We start from the raw sequence: 14,470 nt of genomic DNA, 5'->3' as shown, positions 1-14,470 counted from the left end.
ACCACTTAAAAGTCGCACATTTCAACCCGGAAATCTTCGACAAATTCGTTTCCCAGCCCCCGTCGTCCCCTCACTATGTAGAACACGAGAACGCTTAACGAAGGCTTCGCGTCAGCCTTTTCTTCAACTCTCGAATCCTAGACTAATTCAACGACACTTCTGAGGAACGTCCGTAACAGGCAGGAATGACGATCTTCAACTATCCTGTAGTCGCACACTCATACTCATACAAACGCCAAGGCGCACTGCTTTATCTGTGCTGCACACTGCGATGTGTAATATCAGCACTCATCACAACCGGCGGTAGTGGGAATCCAAAAACTGGTGCGTTGCTTCTCAAACCGCGTGCTTGCAGAATATACCATCCGTGCGCAAATCTTCCAGAACTGCTGAGTCAGTCTTTCACCTTTCAAACTAACACGTCAACGGCGCTGTCAACTTCGTTGGGTACGCAAAACGGTAGACAAAAGTGCCCGTGGTCTCACAGATGAGGAGCGATACCGAGCTGAGAAGTCAGTCCTCTCAAATGAATGGGCAGAACGGAGCACGTGGTACAAGCAGACGTCGTTGTGCACTACTGGCAGTCTTCCCACATCACAACCCGAGTGCAGATGCTGTTGCAACTGTCCCGCCTTGCGTTGCACTTTTCGCCTTTCCTTGTCTCGATCGCTCACCTCCTTTGGCGAGTGTAGGAAAAAGACGTTGACAGAGCACGCACACCCTTCAGGTTCCGCGGTGAAGATCGATGTGCAAGGAAGCGGCAGAAGCCAGAAGAGGCGGAGACACTGAGATACTGTTCTTCAGCGTGCGGCGTCTGCTAAAGTCCCCTACGCGGCGTCCAGTAGCAAGAACTCCGCTGGTTTGGGGACGAGCTGCGTACAACGCATCTTTCGCGCGAGATGTGCGCGCTCCCGAACGTCAAGCGCAGCTCTCTCACTCCACGCTCTGTTACCCGGGTCCACTTCCACGACGAGGGATCTTTACTGTGTTCCTTTTGCTTTGGCTATTCCGCGGTTCTTTTGTGGGATCTTCTTTTACTCCGGCGTTGTGCTTCTCTTGTGGGCGTTATTCTCGTTGGTGTGTTTGCCTTCTTCGCTTTCTTTTCTTTGTGCACTCTACGGAGCACCCACCGCCTCTCTCCACGGTTGCGTCCTCACCGCAGGTTCTAAACATAGGTGCCGAACTGAACTCCGCGATGCGAACTACTCGCGGCTCTAACCGAAGCGTGAGCAACTGAACCAAAAAAGAGAAGCAGGCTCAAGGAGAGGATTGGGAAAGAGGAAGACTGAACCGTCGGTTCAGAGCGGCGTTCCCGTTCTCACATCGGGTCATACCTGAAGGCTATTGTGGTATACATTAGGCGAGAGACCTGTACGGGTTAAACGGTTAGCTTTGTCGCTTCTTTTTTTTCATACCGCGGTTGCGAATATTCTGGTACAACAATCCAAGTATGCCAGTGAGCATTACAGCAACCGTTACGCTGAGTACACGCTATTTAGCTAATGGTTTGTAGAGTACATGATACAGTTGCACTATTCAGTATAGTAGTGAACAGACGTGGTCAAACGCTCTTTTCTGTCGCGGTTTTTCCAATACCCTGCTGCGGCACTGCGATTTAATTACGGCGGTAGGCCACTGTAAGAACAGTGACGCAGAGTGAAATCTTCCTCTGACGATTTGAGGGATACCTAAACGAGTTGTGTTTGGAATCGAATAGTTAAAATGGAAGTGTTTGTAGTTTAAGATACTCTGCTGCGAGCTGTAATAAAGGAAGTTTCAAAGATTTGTTTAACATATTCACATGTTATGAACTCATGGCATTTCTGAGTGAGAATTGAGCGGCAAGATAATAAATGTTTGCCCTTTCTTTCCTGTGAATACCATAATGAAGCGTTCTAACGACTTTTTTTTTACTTTTTGAAGAAGAAAACTCCCCTCGAATAGCCCGGTTATTCCTGACTTACTGTTGTTAGCTTAAACATAAGATTAAAAAAGCGTGAGTTCCAACTAAGCTGTTCAATGCTCCAGAAACATGTGTGACTGATGAGTGGTACATAAAAAGAGAAAAAAATGCATTTGACCAATGTCACCCGGCTATCCGCTATCGCTTCAAGTTTTCTCGTTCTGTTCGTCGCACCAAAACCAAAATGTTGCGTGCTAGATGTCACCTGGAGGCCTTACTGACCTCGCTGTAATCCAATAGATCTGGGTAGAGATTGGCGACGGTGGAGCTTCAACGAGTTGTCCCGGTATATTGACACTGATGTGGCCTTGCTGTGCAATCGGCGATAACCGGAGATAGGAATCCCGGGAGTAACAGCAGCAGAAGTAGGGTGAACCACTCTCCCTCTGCGTGTCAATCTTTAGACGCCTGTGGGACAAACGCTAGGAAAATGGACATGCCCGCAGCTGCGACCGCTATTGCGTAATCCTTACGCATACTCCGAGGGCCTCTTGGATTGGTGCGCTCTAAAACGCGTACTTCTTTACCGAGAGATTCACACACGTAAATAAGACACTCGGCTCGTAGCTTGGCAATTACGCAAGAATCGCGAGGGTCGGTTTTTTTAACGCATTTAATACTTAACACGTCCGTGTGGATTGGAATATTTCCACATTTTGTTAGACATTGTTTGTTTGCTTCGAAGCAGGGTTACAAATCCTGACCCCATACACATGCTGCGCGAAAATGTTTCTACGCAGAATTTTCCCGAAATAACAGTAATTTCAGGAAAGGTTAAACAAAAAAATGCACAACTGGATGTTTTCCTTGTATTGTGCTGGAAAATTACTTTTGCATTGTTTGGCAGCTTTTGTAGTAGCTAGGATTTGCAGACACACCCGGGCCAACATGTATTGGCCGCCCTGCCCATTACCGTGTACTACCGCTAGTTAAATCAATAAATATGTCCCGCCGTCATTTCTTTTATGTACATTTTCACGGTGCCAGTTTTGCGCGTGCGATATTATGAAGACAAGGATGTCGCGAAGGTACTAGCACTGTGAAGTTCAACAACCTGCGGGCAAAATATCTATCAAGGCTCGTATGCGAAAATACTAGCAGAAGAAGCCACATGCTGTTTCCTGTGGACTGAAAGCCTATTGCCTTCATTCCGCCTACTTCCTGTAGAATGCGACAGCCAAATGCTTCATTTTGGAGGCACACATGGGTACTGTAATGAACCTCGAGGTCCTCCGGCTGCCAAGCCGTCGAGAGAGAGCGGAGAGCGCACCTCTGATGATAATGAGGGCTTTAATCTAACTGGTTGCGGGTGCAGCGCGAGCGCGTGCCACCGCTCGGTCGGTGATGATGAGACTGATGATGATGAATGTCATCTGCTACAGCGCTGAAGAGAAAGAAGTTCCAACAGGTACAATTCAGCGACGAGCTACACGGCACGGATGCATTCTGAACGTCTGCACGGAGTAAAAATGAAAGACAAGGCTGAGATGAACATTCAAGGTGGAGCTTATGTTGCGTGCCTTTCTTCTCCAGCATGCCAATACACACACATACAGCCCCCCTTGGTCCACCTCGGTAAAAAAATAAATGTGTCACAAAAAAATACATCACTGAGTTAGCTGTTGCGTAGCTTCTAAAAATGCAGCGCAGATGGATGGAATGGGTTAGTGAAGTAAGCCAACGTCTACCTGCGTTTTGTGTGGGTGCATGTGTGCTTAGATTCCAGAGTACAATATATCCCGAGCTGTTCACCCTAAGGTACTGACCACTTCATGAGTGCCCCACAAAGAAACACTGAACGCAGAAACCCCACGTAGAGTGCTTACACACGGACGAAATGTAAATGATGTTTTAAATGGCTTACCCTGCGAATAATAAACAACCGCGTTAAATTATTCTGTTAATGTGGCCCTGTTCACAGTAATGACAATATGGTCGCTTTTCCAAGGCTTAACAGCTGCGCACCTTCTGATACAGTTAAACAGTGGTGAAATGTCGTACATAACATCTTTCGGGCCAGAAATCATTACGCCGCTTCAGGTTCCTAAAATGCTGTGCCGCGAGGTAGGTACATGGTTTTATTGCTAGCAGGAAAAACCTCAAAACTGCTGTGTCGGGTTAGTGGACATAATACCAACAGCTTTCATTATTAGGTTCGCAGTTAAAAGTTACTGATGAAAAAAAGAACGCGAAACATCATAATCCAACGAATAATGAGAACATTCGCATTACAAGTACGATAAAAAATGAGCTTCAAAAACAAAAAACTTACTCAATTATGGTTTCCGCGTGAGGTGTCTTGAACGTCACAGACATCGTTGTCAACATGACACTGCATGCACTCCCAAAGCTTGTTTCTTCCCGAAGAGAAGTTCTCACATAGAAAATATTCCTTTGTCACGCCACCAGATCGCAGCCTTTGCCCTCTTATTTCCAGACTATCTAATCAACACCAGATACTTTCTCCTTCAATATGGCTTTTCTCTCAACGTTCGTTTTCCCTTCGAACACAACTTTCGCAAATTTTTTTTTTTCAACTGGCGATGTTTTGCGAACCCACGCTGACTAAAATTCACTGCATTCGGCGTACACACACACACAAACTCGGATAAGGAAATCACATCCGGGTGAAACGCGTGTAAGACGCACGGAAGCACACACAGCTCAAATTCACGGTAGTCGCTGAGCACACAACGGGCAGGACAATTTTCGCGGCACCATAACCGTGCCGGTATCACAATGCGGACAGCCTGACACCGTTCGCCCCGCAAACACACACACAACCGGAGCACGTGCCAGAGCGGGTTGCAAGCACATGCATATGCAAGTTGTCAGGTGTACGCTGCTATGGACGACGTTGCGGGAACCAGTGCGCAGCAGATGTGGCAGCCGGAAAGCGGGCAGGAAGAGATAGATGCGAGCGGCGGTCCCAGTGCTGCGTCTGCCGCGGACGACGTATATGCACGGCTCCTCGGAAAGGCCGGATCTGGCGGTGTTGTTTCGTAAAGCACGGTCACCGCCTACGGTTTCTTGCAGCGTCCGCACGCTTCCCAACCACCGTGGCACACGTCGACATAATCACGGTCGCAGGAAGCGGATGACGACAATACGAAGTAATCGAAGTTGCAGCGCCGACACCCTTCCCGATAGCAGCCACGCTTCATTCTCCAGTGGTAGTGTTTCGCTGACGATACTCCACTGGTCCTATCGGCAACGACGAATCAACGCGAGTGCGTGCCTCAAGTACTGATACCCGTTAGATACGGCAGAAGGATCTCTCGTAACGGGACACCGTTTTGTTGAGTTGGCATCTTAAAACGTCTACGATGCATCTTCCCCGCGGGTTTAATCTCGAAAAGAGGGTTTGGTGGCCATTAATATCGAAACCGGTTAAAAGGAAACGGAGACTTCCAATGTATTCTCTAACATGCGAAGAAAATTATCACACATCTACCCTTTTAGCAGGCTCCGGGGAGTTATGTAAATAAATGCTGCATAAATACGCACCTTTCCTCATTGCGTTCGGTGTATCTATGGAGCGGAAAATGATAGGTGTAACATTAAGGGACAGGAAGAGAGCGGAGTGGGTCAGGAAACAAATGCGTGTTAAGGACATACTGGTGGAAATTAAGAAGAAGAAATGGACACCCGCCGTGTCCAAAAAATGGACACCCGCGGTGGCTCAGTGGCTAAGGCGTTGCGCTGCTGAGCACAAGATCGCGGGTTCGATTCCCGGCCGCGGCGGCCGCTTTTCTGATGGAGGCGAAAAGCAAAAACGCCCGTGTGTACGAGATTTCGGCGCACGATAAAGATCCCCAGGTGGCAAAATTAATCCGGAGCCCTCCACTACGGCGCGCCTCATCGCCTGCGTTGCGTCGGCGCGTTAAACCCCGCAATCAATCAATCGACGTGGGCAATGCATGTAATGCGAAGGCAAGATAACCGCTGGTCATTAAGGGTAACAGAGTGGATCCCTAGAGAAGGCAAGCGTTGCAGGGGGCGGCAGAAAGTTAGATGGGCGGATGAGATCAAGAAGTTTGCAGGGACAAATTGGTCACAGTTGGCACAGGACCGCGGTAATAGGAGAATAATGGGAGAGGCCTTTGCCCTGCAGTGGGCGTATATAGGATGATGATGATGATGATGATGATGATGATGATGATGATGATGATACAACCAACCACCAGAAGTGAATAATTACAATTATCCCGTTTGTACCGAAAGTATATATAAACAACGGTTTGAGACTAGATATTCAAGGCCTCACTGCTTGGGATCATATTGCAAAGGAATTTTCTTGTCGGAGTGTAGTTTATAATAATGCACAACCGGTACCTCTGGCGTCAATTCATAAACGGAACACACCGCACAACAAACAGAAGCTGCTCGTTCGATGCCAAGAAATTCTCCAAAGGATTGAACAGAAAATTCCGCCAAGGTTATGTCACATATGCTACGCTTTGTTTCTGAGAATCAATAATGGTGGTCGGCTACGAAATTTCAGTTTTGATCTCTGCAAACAATCATTTTTTTTTTCAGTTTACACCTGTAATGTTTTCCAATCGGTATAGTAAACTGCGCTTGTAACTATTTCGCACTCACGCTCCACACCTTTGAAAATATTCGTGTCGCCGACCCGACTGAAAGTAGTAAACCCCGGATAATGACTACTTATAGGCGTTCTCACCACATTTACAATGACAGGGTTTCAAACATAAAACTTCTCATTTTTGCATAGCGAAAAAAATAAATCAAACCACTGGGCTTTCCATTAAGCCCTTATTGCGTTCACAGGAATCACCATAGGGTTGCGGCGATTGTCGACCACGGCGTAACAACGTGTTTCCGCCGACTGCCGAAGGTAACAGTGCCTTACTCCGGAAGCAAGATAACAGAAGATACGGGTTCGGCGAACGGTGACAAGAGAGATATGCCGTAGCAGGCAGCCACAGCCCGCAACTCTACTCGCCTGCGAACACAAACTATAAAAACTTAGGCATCCGCTCTTGTTTGTAGTGTTGTTTCACTCGGAAGTACACGCCGCCGGCCTTATTTCTTACTCTAAAACGTGCTTTTCTCGAATTTTCCATCGCTAGCCCGGGCACGTGTGTCGTGACCGGCTATGCACATATTCCGAGAGAAAAGCAATACACGCTGTCGGTTTTCACCCACATAACAGAACGAACGCTCAGTACAAAGTTTCCAAAAAAATCTGATGTAAGCTGATAATTTTACAAGTCCTATGTACCTGGGCCACGATGCGTACTGCAGACTGCCAATGTGAATCAAGTGATGCTGTTCACTAAGTGAGGTAACGTACACCCACATTTGTTTTTAGCGGCTTCCTTCCGCCCGCCTTGGCCAAAAAAGCGGGCTTAGGAGAACACCAAAGCAGAGACGCTGAAGAAATAATTATTGCTACTTTCACGCCATCACTGAAGCAGTAAACCATCAACTAATTCGATACGGTCGATATATTGTAGCGGTAAAGTAACCAAGCCAGCAATCAATCAATGAAGTAAACAAGCAAACAAGTGACTGGCTGACTGACAGACGACCCCTCCACATTGAAAGAGGGCTGCAGTAACGAGCCCAAAGGCAGTCACAAGGCTTACGACTACACGAACGTGTTTTTGAAGACGGTGCCCAATCTTGGTCGATCACCCGCGAGTGTATGCGGGTTGGGGCCTGGAGCAGCTTCCGCTTCGTAGCACTTGGTGAGCCTTCCTATGTATTAAGATCAACTGACCTACCAGTTGCTGGTTAGAAATTCCTCATGTGGGTATCCCCAGCGTATGGTTTCGCATGTGGGTGATGACACTGCGGTAGTTCTCTTTTTGCTGGCAAGTTTGTCACAGGCTATCTCATGAACCGTTGGTTTACAAGTCCGCGTAACTGAGGTTCCATGAATTGCTTTAGGGGAACCTGCCTTGACAGTTTTCTCTTAGCCTAACCAGCCAGAGCATAGGTTCCGTGCAGTGAAGTTCTGATTAACACCGTGCCATGTGTCCATAGGCAGTAGCACCTACACCCTTAAACAGGGAGCGGAACATGATGAGCCACGATTCTTGCTCTGAACTAAATTTTCAATTTTTCAGGGCTACGCCATGTGGCCTCTGCTTCGGCTTCGTTTTTCATGCTGCTACTACCGCCAGTAGTACATTAAACTCCCCCATGTTCAGCCAAACTCTATAGCCACTGAGCTCATCAGGACCATGCACACGTCACGAAATGTTAACGAGTAATGCACACCAATCTTCTTGACGTTCCTTACAGAAAGAAAAGCAAAACTTAAACAATGAAAGTTGCTCTTCTTGTTGTTTCTTGTTTTCATGCACCGGCTTATCAATGCTATTCAGGTGTCAAATTATGTATATGGATTTCTTTTTCTTCTGTGACTACAGCCTAGAAACTTTTGGTTGACGATGGTTAAGTTGTAAAAATACTCTGACCAGGGAGAACCTGCGGCTTGTTTCTTCCAGCGCTTATGAAATAAACTCAAGGGGTCTGTTCTTTTTTTCTGAAGAAAAAAGTCAGCATCCAGCGCATAAATCTGCACAGTTTATTTGCCCTTTCTCGCGTGGCGAGCAACAGTGTTGCGTTGAACTTAACCGCAAACTTCTTCCCTCGCTCCCTTACGCCGCCAGAGGCAAGGAAGCGTTACCTGACGCCTACTTTGCTTACCGCTATGTGGCTTCAGCTTCACCGCTGCCCATTCTTCTCCACCTCTCTGTTTAGCGTACGTTCCTGACAGTTTACGTCACACAAATGCAAGGCACGCGCAGTTTATCACGGCACAAACTGTAGGAGGAGGTAACGACCTCCAAGATGCTAGCCAAAGATTTCGATGTGATAGGCCCTACATAGAGCGGTAATTAGGCTTGCGTACAATGTGTGCCAGGGAAACTGTGCCTTTAAATGACACGTGATCATTCTAAGCCATCATCACCATCATCCTTTGTGTGTCCACTGCAGAAAAAAGGCTGCTTCCAGAGATTTCAGGCCGCTCCTTTCGCGAGTTTGCTGATCCCATTCTTTACCCCGAGTTTTTGTTTTAATTCATTCTTCCAGCTGTTCTTTTCTTTTCACCTCCTCCGTTTACCATCACATGATAGCCATTCCATTAAACGGATGGTCCACCGGTCGTACCTTATGCTTATTACATTATGTGACCATAGTACGAAGCAAATTGCGACAAGATAGCGATAACATAATGACAATACAGCCATTATGCAGGACACTTAAGTGTGCGTATCTTTTATCCAGCGTTGCAATTACAACCACCCATCTTCGTACGCGTGAATCATCCGCAAGCATTATTAAATGAACGTCAGAGGAACTCAGACTCGTTTCCAGTATGTGGTGATTTTGTAGGTCTAACGAAGAACACAGGGTGACGAACTGATGGACGGCCGATAAAACTCAGAAAACGACACCACGACCGCTATATTTTCGACCTGGAATTGACCGCGTTCGAAGGAATGTTAACACCACAATACACAGGCTGGTCAACGTTTGCTTTCAACGGATCTTCGTTCTGTGTTGGTGGGACCGACAGGAACGCTGTGATATTTTTTCCAGGATTTGTTAACGAGCTGTAGCAGGAGTCTAGAAGGCGCCGACTTGCGGTGAGACAGCATGTCCACACTTTCCACTATTCAACGGTCACGATCCCTCTCGGGGCGAGTGTGATGACATCTGGAACACCCCTGAAAACCGTTCAGGCACCGAATTACGCAGCAAACTTTCGTCATAAAGACCTTCACCACCGGAGAGGACAAGGAGGAAAAGATTCAGGTGTGCAACTAGCACGTGACATCGGCTGTTTCGGTTGGACGCCAGCTCGAAGCTGCGCGAACTGACCGGTCTACATGAAATCCGTGGACTGTTCCGAAATGTGCAGACCTTCCCTAAGTTGTCTCGTGGCTTTGGAAACATGGCTGGTGTTGGACAAGTGTGCAAACCCACTCACTCTACAACCGGATTTGTCTTTCCAGTTCAACCTTCAGAAGATAATAAATTGCGGTGCAGTTATGGCCAGGCGAACGGACAAATCGCCGAAAATTATTTCGAAGTATTCAGAAGCAACAATAAGGGTTTCCGCGCACGGCGAGGGGCGAGGGCCAGAAATGGGGTGGTGGTAGTAGGACAACAAAGAAAGCGAAAGTTAGAGGCCCTTGTGGTAGAAGTCGAGTCTAAATAGTGGGAGGTTTGATATCTTGTTAATGCATCTGATAGCGCTGAATACTGGAAGACGGCGGAGAGAATAAACAATACAATTAGTCTCACCTTTCAAACTGAGGTATAAGAACGGTCGCACGAACGCTGAAAACCAGGCTGAGTTTTTTTTATTGTCAGCCTTCATAGGTGCGTTGTCATATTTAAGTTGAAAGCTAAACGACCGCTGTATCGTTGCATCTGTTTTACCGCTCTTCGCCTTATAGCGCCTCGTGCAACGAAGAGGCCTTGATTTCCGATTTTATAAGGTTTGTCCGCAGGGTTGATCAAATGCAGAAGTTCTCCTCCTTTATAGCTCACACAGAAAGAAACTAACCTACATTCTTGATCTCGTACAAATTTCTCGAAGAAATTGATTGATTTTTGTAACATTCTTTCGTCTTTTACGACGCTCAACAAAGATCGTGTGGTTACCCAACCATTTTACCAGCCGCTTTACATCTCCTAGACCAGTTCAGTAACAAATTTGGTTCTGTGTGCAAATTATTGATAAAAATGTGTAAAATATTTTTAATACACTGACCTTTCTTCAATCGGGGTTAACAGGGCTAATTTTCCACATAAACCACCTAATACCTTTTAGGTCTGCAAGGTAGGCCTAAAGGCGCGTTATTGTCCCTAAAGATCGCTTTGGAATACGTAATAAAAAACAATTCGGGGATGTTTAAACCCTTCACTTTTATTATTACAAGTGACCAGCATATTGTAATATAAACCACCGCCCACCGCGAACCTCTCGACCTAGGGATCGGAGATTTTTAAGGTTCATTCACTGAGGGACGTACAGGACCATGATCGCGAAATATGCCATTACTTCATTACCACGAGAACAAAAAGAGCTAAGAGTGTGCTCACAAATCCTTACAAATCTCTGCCGCCTTTGCTTAACTGCCGCCAGATGTCAGCAAAGCCAACGAATAAAAGCAATGCTCCTTTCTCATGCCTGTGAAAGTCTCACTAATGGTTTAAGTATTTCCGCAGGGGAATGCAAATACACCTCTGAAAAACAAAAATCCTGACGTAACTGAATAAATAACCGGAAAAAGCTTGAGCCATTGAGAAACAGAGCGCTCCCCAAGACAACGCAACTTTACGTAATGTAACTTAACGTAACTGCAATGAGAAAATACATATCACGCATACCATCTTTGCTTTCATTCTTGGCATATATTCGGGGCTGGAAGAATGCGGAGAAAAGAAAATTACGTACCTTATTTATTATTCCCATTGCGGCTCCGCAAGGTAAGCTATATGGCGCGACCTTTAGTTAGCCCAGTCCGCTCATTTTTCTTTGCAGCTTCGCCCGCCTACTCTCACGTCGTACCAAATACCCTAGGTATATTTTTAGCAGTCTTGCTGCATGACTATTAAAGAAGATTTAGAAAGCCAGTGCCTTCTTGACACCTCCGGCCCGTGGTGCCCCGTAGAATAGGCTGGACACCTGACGACTACGCCATTTCTCGGCTACGAGTTAGTAAGTCCACTTTCTTTCGAGCGCCAAGTGTTAAAGCATCTTTCATGTCTGCACGCTCTGATCAAAACAAGGGACTTCCAGCTGTCACTTATGCACAGCACCTGCGTTACTTTGAACCGCGTGCCTCGACGTATTGTGATTGATACTGTTATTCGATCTGGCGTAGCGAACATAATGGTGTGAAGATTTCTTCTTGCTATTTTTGCTTTTTTGCGACCGACATACAACATAACGTCCATCGAGCCTTGAGGATAAACAAATAAATTTAACCCGATGTAAGTATAATGATCATCAGGTCAAAATAGCCACTGCTCCTGCAAGCACAGCTAACACATCAAGAAGGAAGGATGCGAAAAAAAGCTGGCATGAATTTATGCAGTGACCTGACCGGCTCTGTATTGTTAAGCTTGGCGCTGCAGAAAGACAATAAATATGCGTCAACTGGCAATGAACGTGTTTTCTCATGAATAATACCAAAATATTTTTATTCCGTTGTCGAGAAACGCAAAATTTTACGGTATTTTATTTCCCGCCCCAGTTCTTTAGGCCCTATTAACATTAAAGGGACACTGGAGTGAGCTGAAATAATTTGTGTAAGTAACCTAACAGATTACAAATGTCGGATACGAGTATTCTTAATCTGGCAAGCTAATTACATAACCCATTTTAACTCACTGCAGTGTCCCTATTATGTTATAACGGCTTTCAAGAACAATTGTCCGCAGCCGTACGCTAATTTAGAATACCGCATTTTCTCCTGCCTCATTGTAATTCCGTCCCCACATTTTCCACAAACTCCTCCTTGGCGGACTTGGATAGCCTTGGACCAGCTTACGGACCAGTTGGAGTTGGTGAACCTTGCCCTGGGCGTTCTAGACGCTTAATTTTGCATTTTAATAAAGCTTTTTTTCTTTCTCCTTCCTACCAGATTACGATGGTTCACGCCATATTATGAGTTTTTTTTTGTTTGTTTCAGATAACTTCCTTACTCAGGTAAGTAATGCATTGTTCACCCCGGCAACCTACGTTTCATCGCGCGTGGATCATCGCCACAAAGTGGGCACGCCTCTTTATTGTAGTGCCTCTTGTCACTTTTCATTCCAAAGACGTCATCAGAGTGGAACCACCTTCCAGCAGCTGTCGTTGATACTAACAATTTAGAAGAGTTCAAAAAGCGGCTGCGCGCACTTTGGAGTAGAGGCTGCTGATTGGTTACCTGATTTGCACTGTTGTCGTTGTGTACATCTTTCAGATGCGAAGCATCTCTTGCTCGGGGGGATGTCCCGCGTCCGTGCCCCGTCTGCGGCGCCTCTGATGATGATTGTGGCATGATGCCCCTAGTGATTGGCCAACCAAAGAATCCATCACGAGATAGCTTCGCCTTCAACTACCGTCATCACCTTCCCGTAGGGGAACCGCTGAAGAAGAAGGAGAAGAAGACAAAGTTGTGAAGAGGAGGGCGTGTACGTTGCTCTCGCCCCGTCCACAGCGCCTCTGATGATGATTGTGGCAGGATGCCCATAAGGATTGGCCAACCAAAGAATCCATCACGAGATAGCTTCGCGTTCAACCACCATCGTCATCTTCCCGTAGGGGAACCGCTGAAGAAGAAGAAGGAGAAGACAAAGCTGCGAAGAGCAGGGCGTGTACGTTGCTCTCAGCCGGTGCACGAACGTCAACAACCTTTACCTCACCAACGCTGATGGAGACTACCGACTCTACCACAGAGACGACAACATCGACAAGAACATGATGGACGAGTTTCGGCGCCTCGAGAACCACCGCCTACTCACTGTCACACAACAGTACTTGCGTGCCTTTGCCACTGGTGTGGACCCGGACGCAGAATTCCCTCTGACGCTACTAAACACCAGATCACTCAACATAACGGAAACACAGTGGAAGCATACGGAACCCCCATGATGCTTCGCATCCTCATGAGGGTTCCCCACGGGAAGATGGTGTAATTTTTTCAGTTTTTTTGCACGGTTGAAGTGCCTGATTGTTCTATTGCTTGGAATCAAAAGTTGTTCCGTGTTCTCTTGTCCCTGAATAGTATTGCATAACACCGCTATCTTTCTTCCGTTTAATTCATGTCTGTGAAGAAACCTGTTAAACATTGTTCTCTGCTAAAAATGTACGCTCTACCACTCCCCTCTCCAATGCTTTGGGCCATGAGGGTAGATGAAATAAATAAATAAATAATAAAAAAGTGTCATTTCTCTCTCACCATTTGCTGGCGTAGCCTCCGAAGACGAACCGCCAAACATGAAAAGCCACATTTACCCATCGTCATCGTCATCATCATGTTATTTGCCCACCCTTCGCGTGAACAAAGAAAGCAGACAGCAACCAACAAATTATTGAACACTAATATTATGAAGGTTGAGAAATCCCAAAAAACGGATTGCAAACCGGTACGATGCCATTGCAATGGTCGCTCCAGCGGCCGCGATTGGCGCATACTGTTTGAGCTTCTGCTGTCAGCAGCCGAAAAGTCTAAAGATCTAGACATGCGAGTGGGCGCCAAGGAATGGTGTACATCGTGGAAGCTGTCCAATACCACTACACACAATTAAGACTTCGTTAAAGTCACCGCAGTACCCCCAGACTTTACCGGACACAAACTTGCTTTTCGACACGTCCCTGATCTCACTCACAGCTCCCACTTTCGCGCAGCTCTAGCTCTTCCCTTTCAACAAAATACAAAAATAACACAAGCACCAGCCAATGTATCTTGACTAAACAAATAAAACTAAAAAATACCACTACACACAATTAAGACTTTGTTAAAG

At 46.4% G+C, this 14,470-nt stretch overlaps 1 protein-coding gene across 7 annotated transcripts in view; it reads right to left on the bottom strand.

The window, feature by feature from the left end:
- Lmpt (four and a half LIM domains protein limpet) overlaps nt 1-14,470 on the bottom strand; it is a 347,866-nt gene that overhangs the window by 194,816 nt on the left and 138,580 nt on the right. The window contains exon 1 of one of the 7 annotated variants that reach the window (XM_077682886.1): nt 4,236-4,972. The exons of the other annotated variants lie outside the window; for them this stretch is intronic. Coding sequence (XP_077539012.1) covers nt 4,236-4,291 — 56 coding nt within the window. The 5' untranslated portion in view covers nt 4,292-4,972. Of the gene's footprint in view, nt 1-4,235; nt 4,973-14,470 lie in introns of those variants that run through there. 7 annotated transcript variants of the gene reach the window in all.

The sequence above is a fragment of the Haemaphysalis longicornis genome, unplaced genomic scaffold (assembly GCF_048455015.1).
Source record: "Haemaphysalis longicornis isolate Haplotype H1 unplaced genomic scaffold, Haemaphysalis longicornis Haplotype H1 scaffold_9, whole genome shotgun sequence".
Lineage (NCBI taxonomy): Eukaryota > Metazoa > Arthropoda > Arachnida > Ixodida > Ixodidae > Haemaphysalis > Haemaphysalis longicornis.
This window is presented reverse-complemented; position numbering and strand designations above follow the sequence as displayed.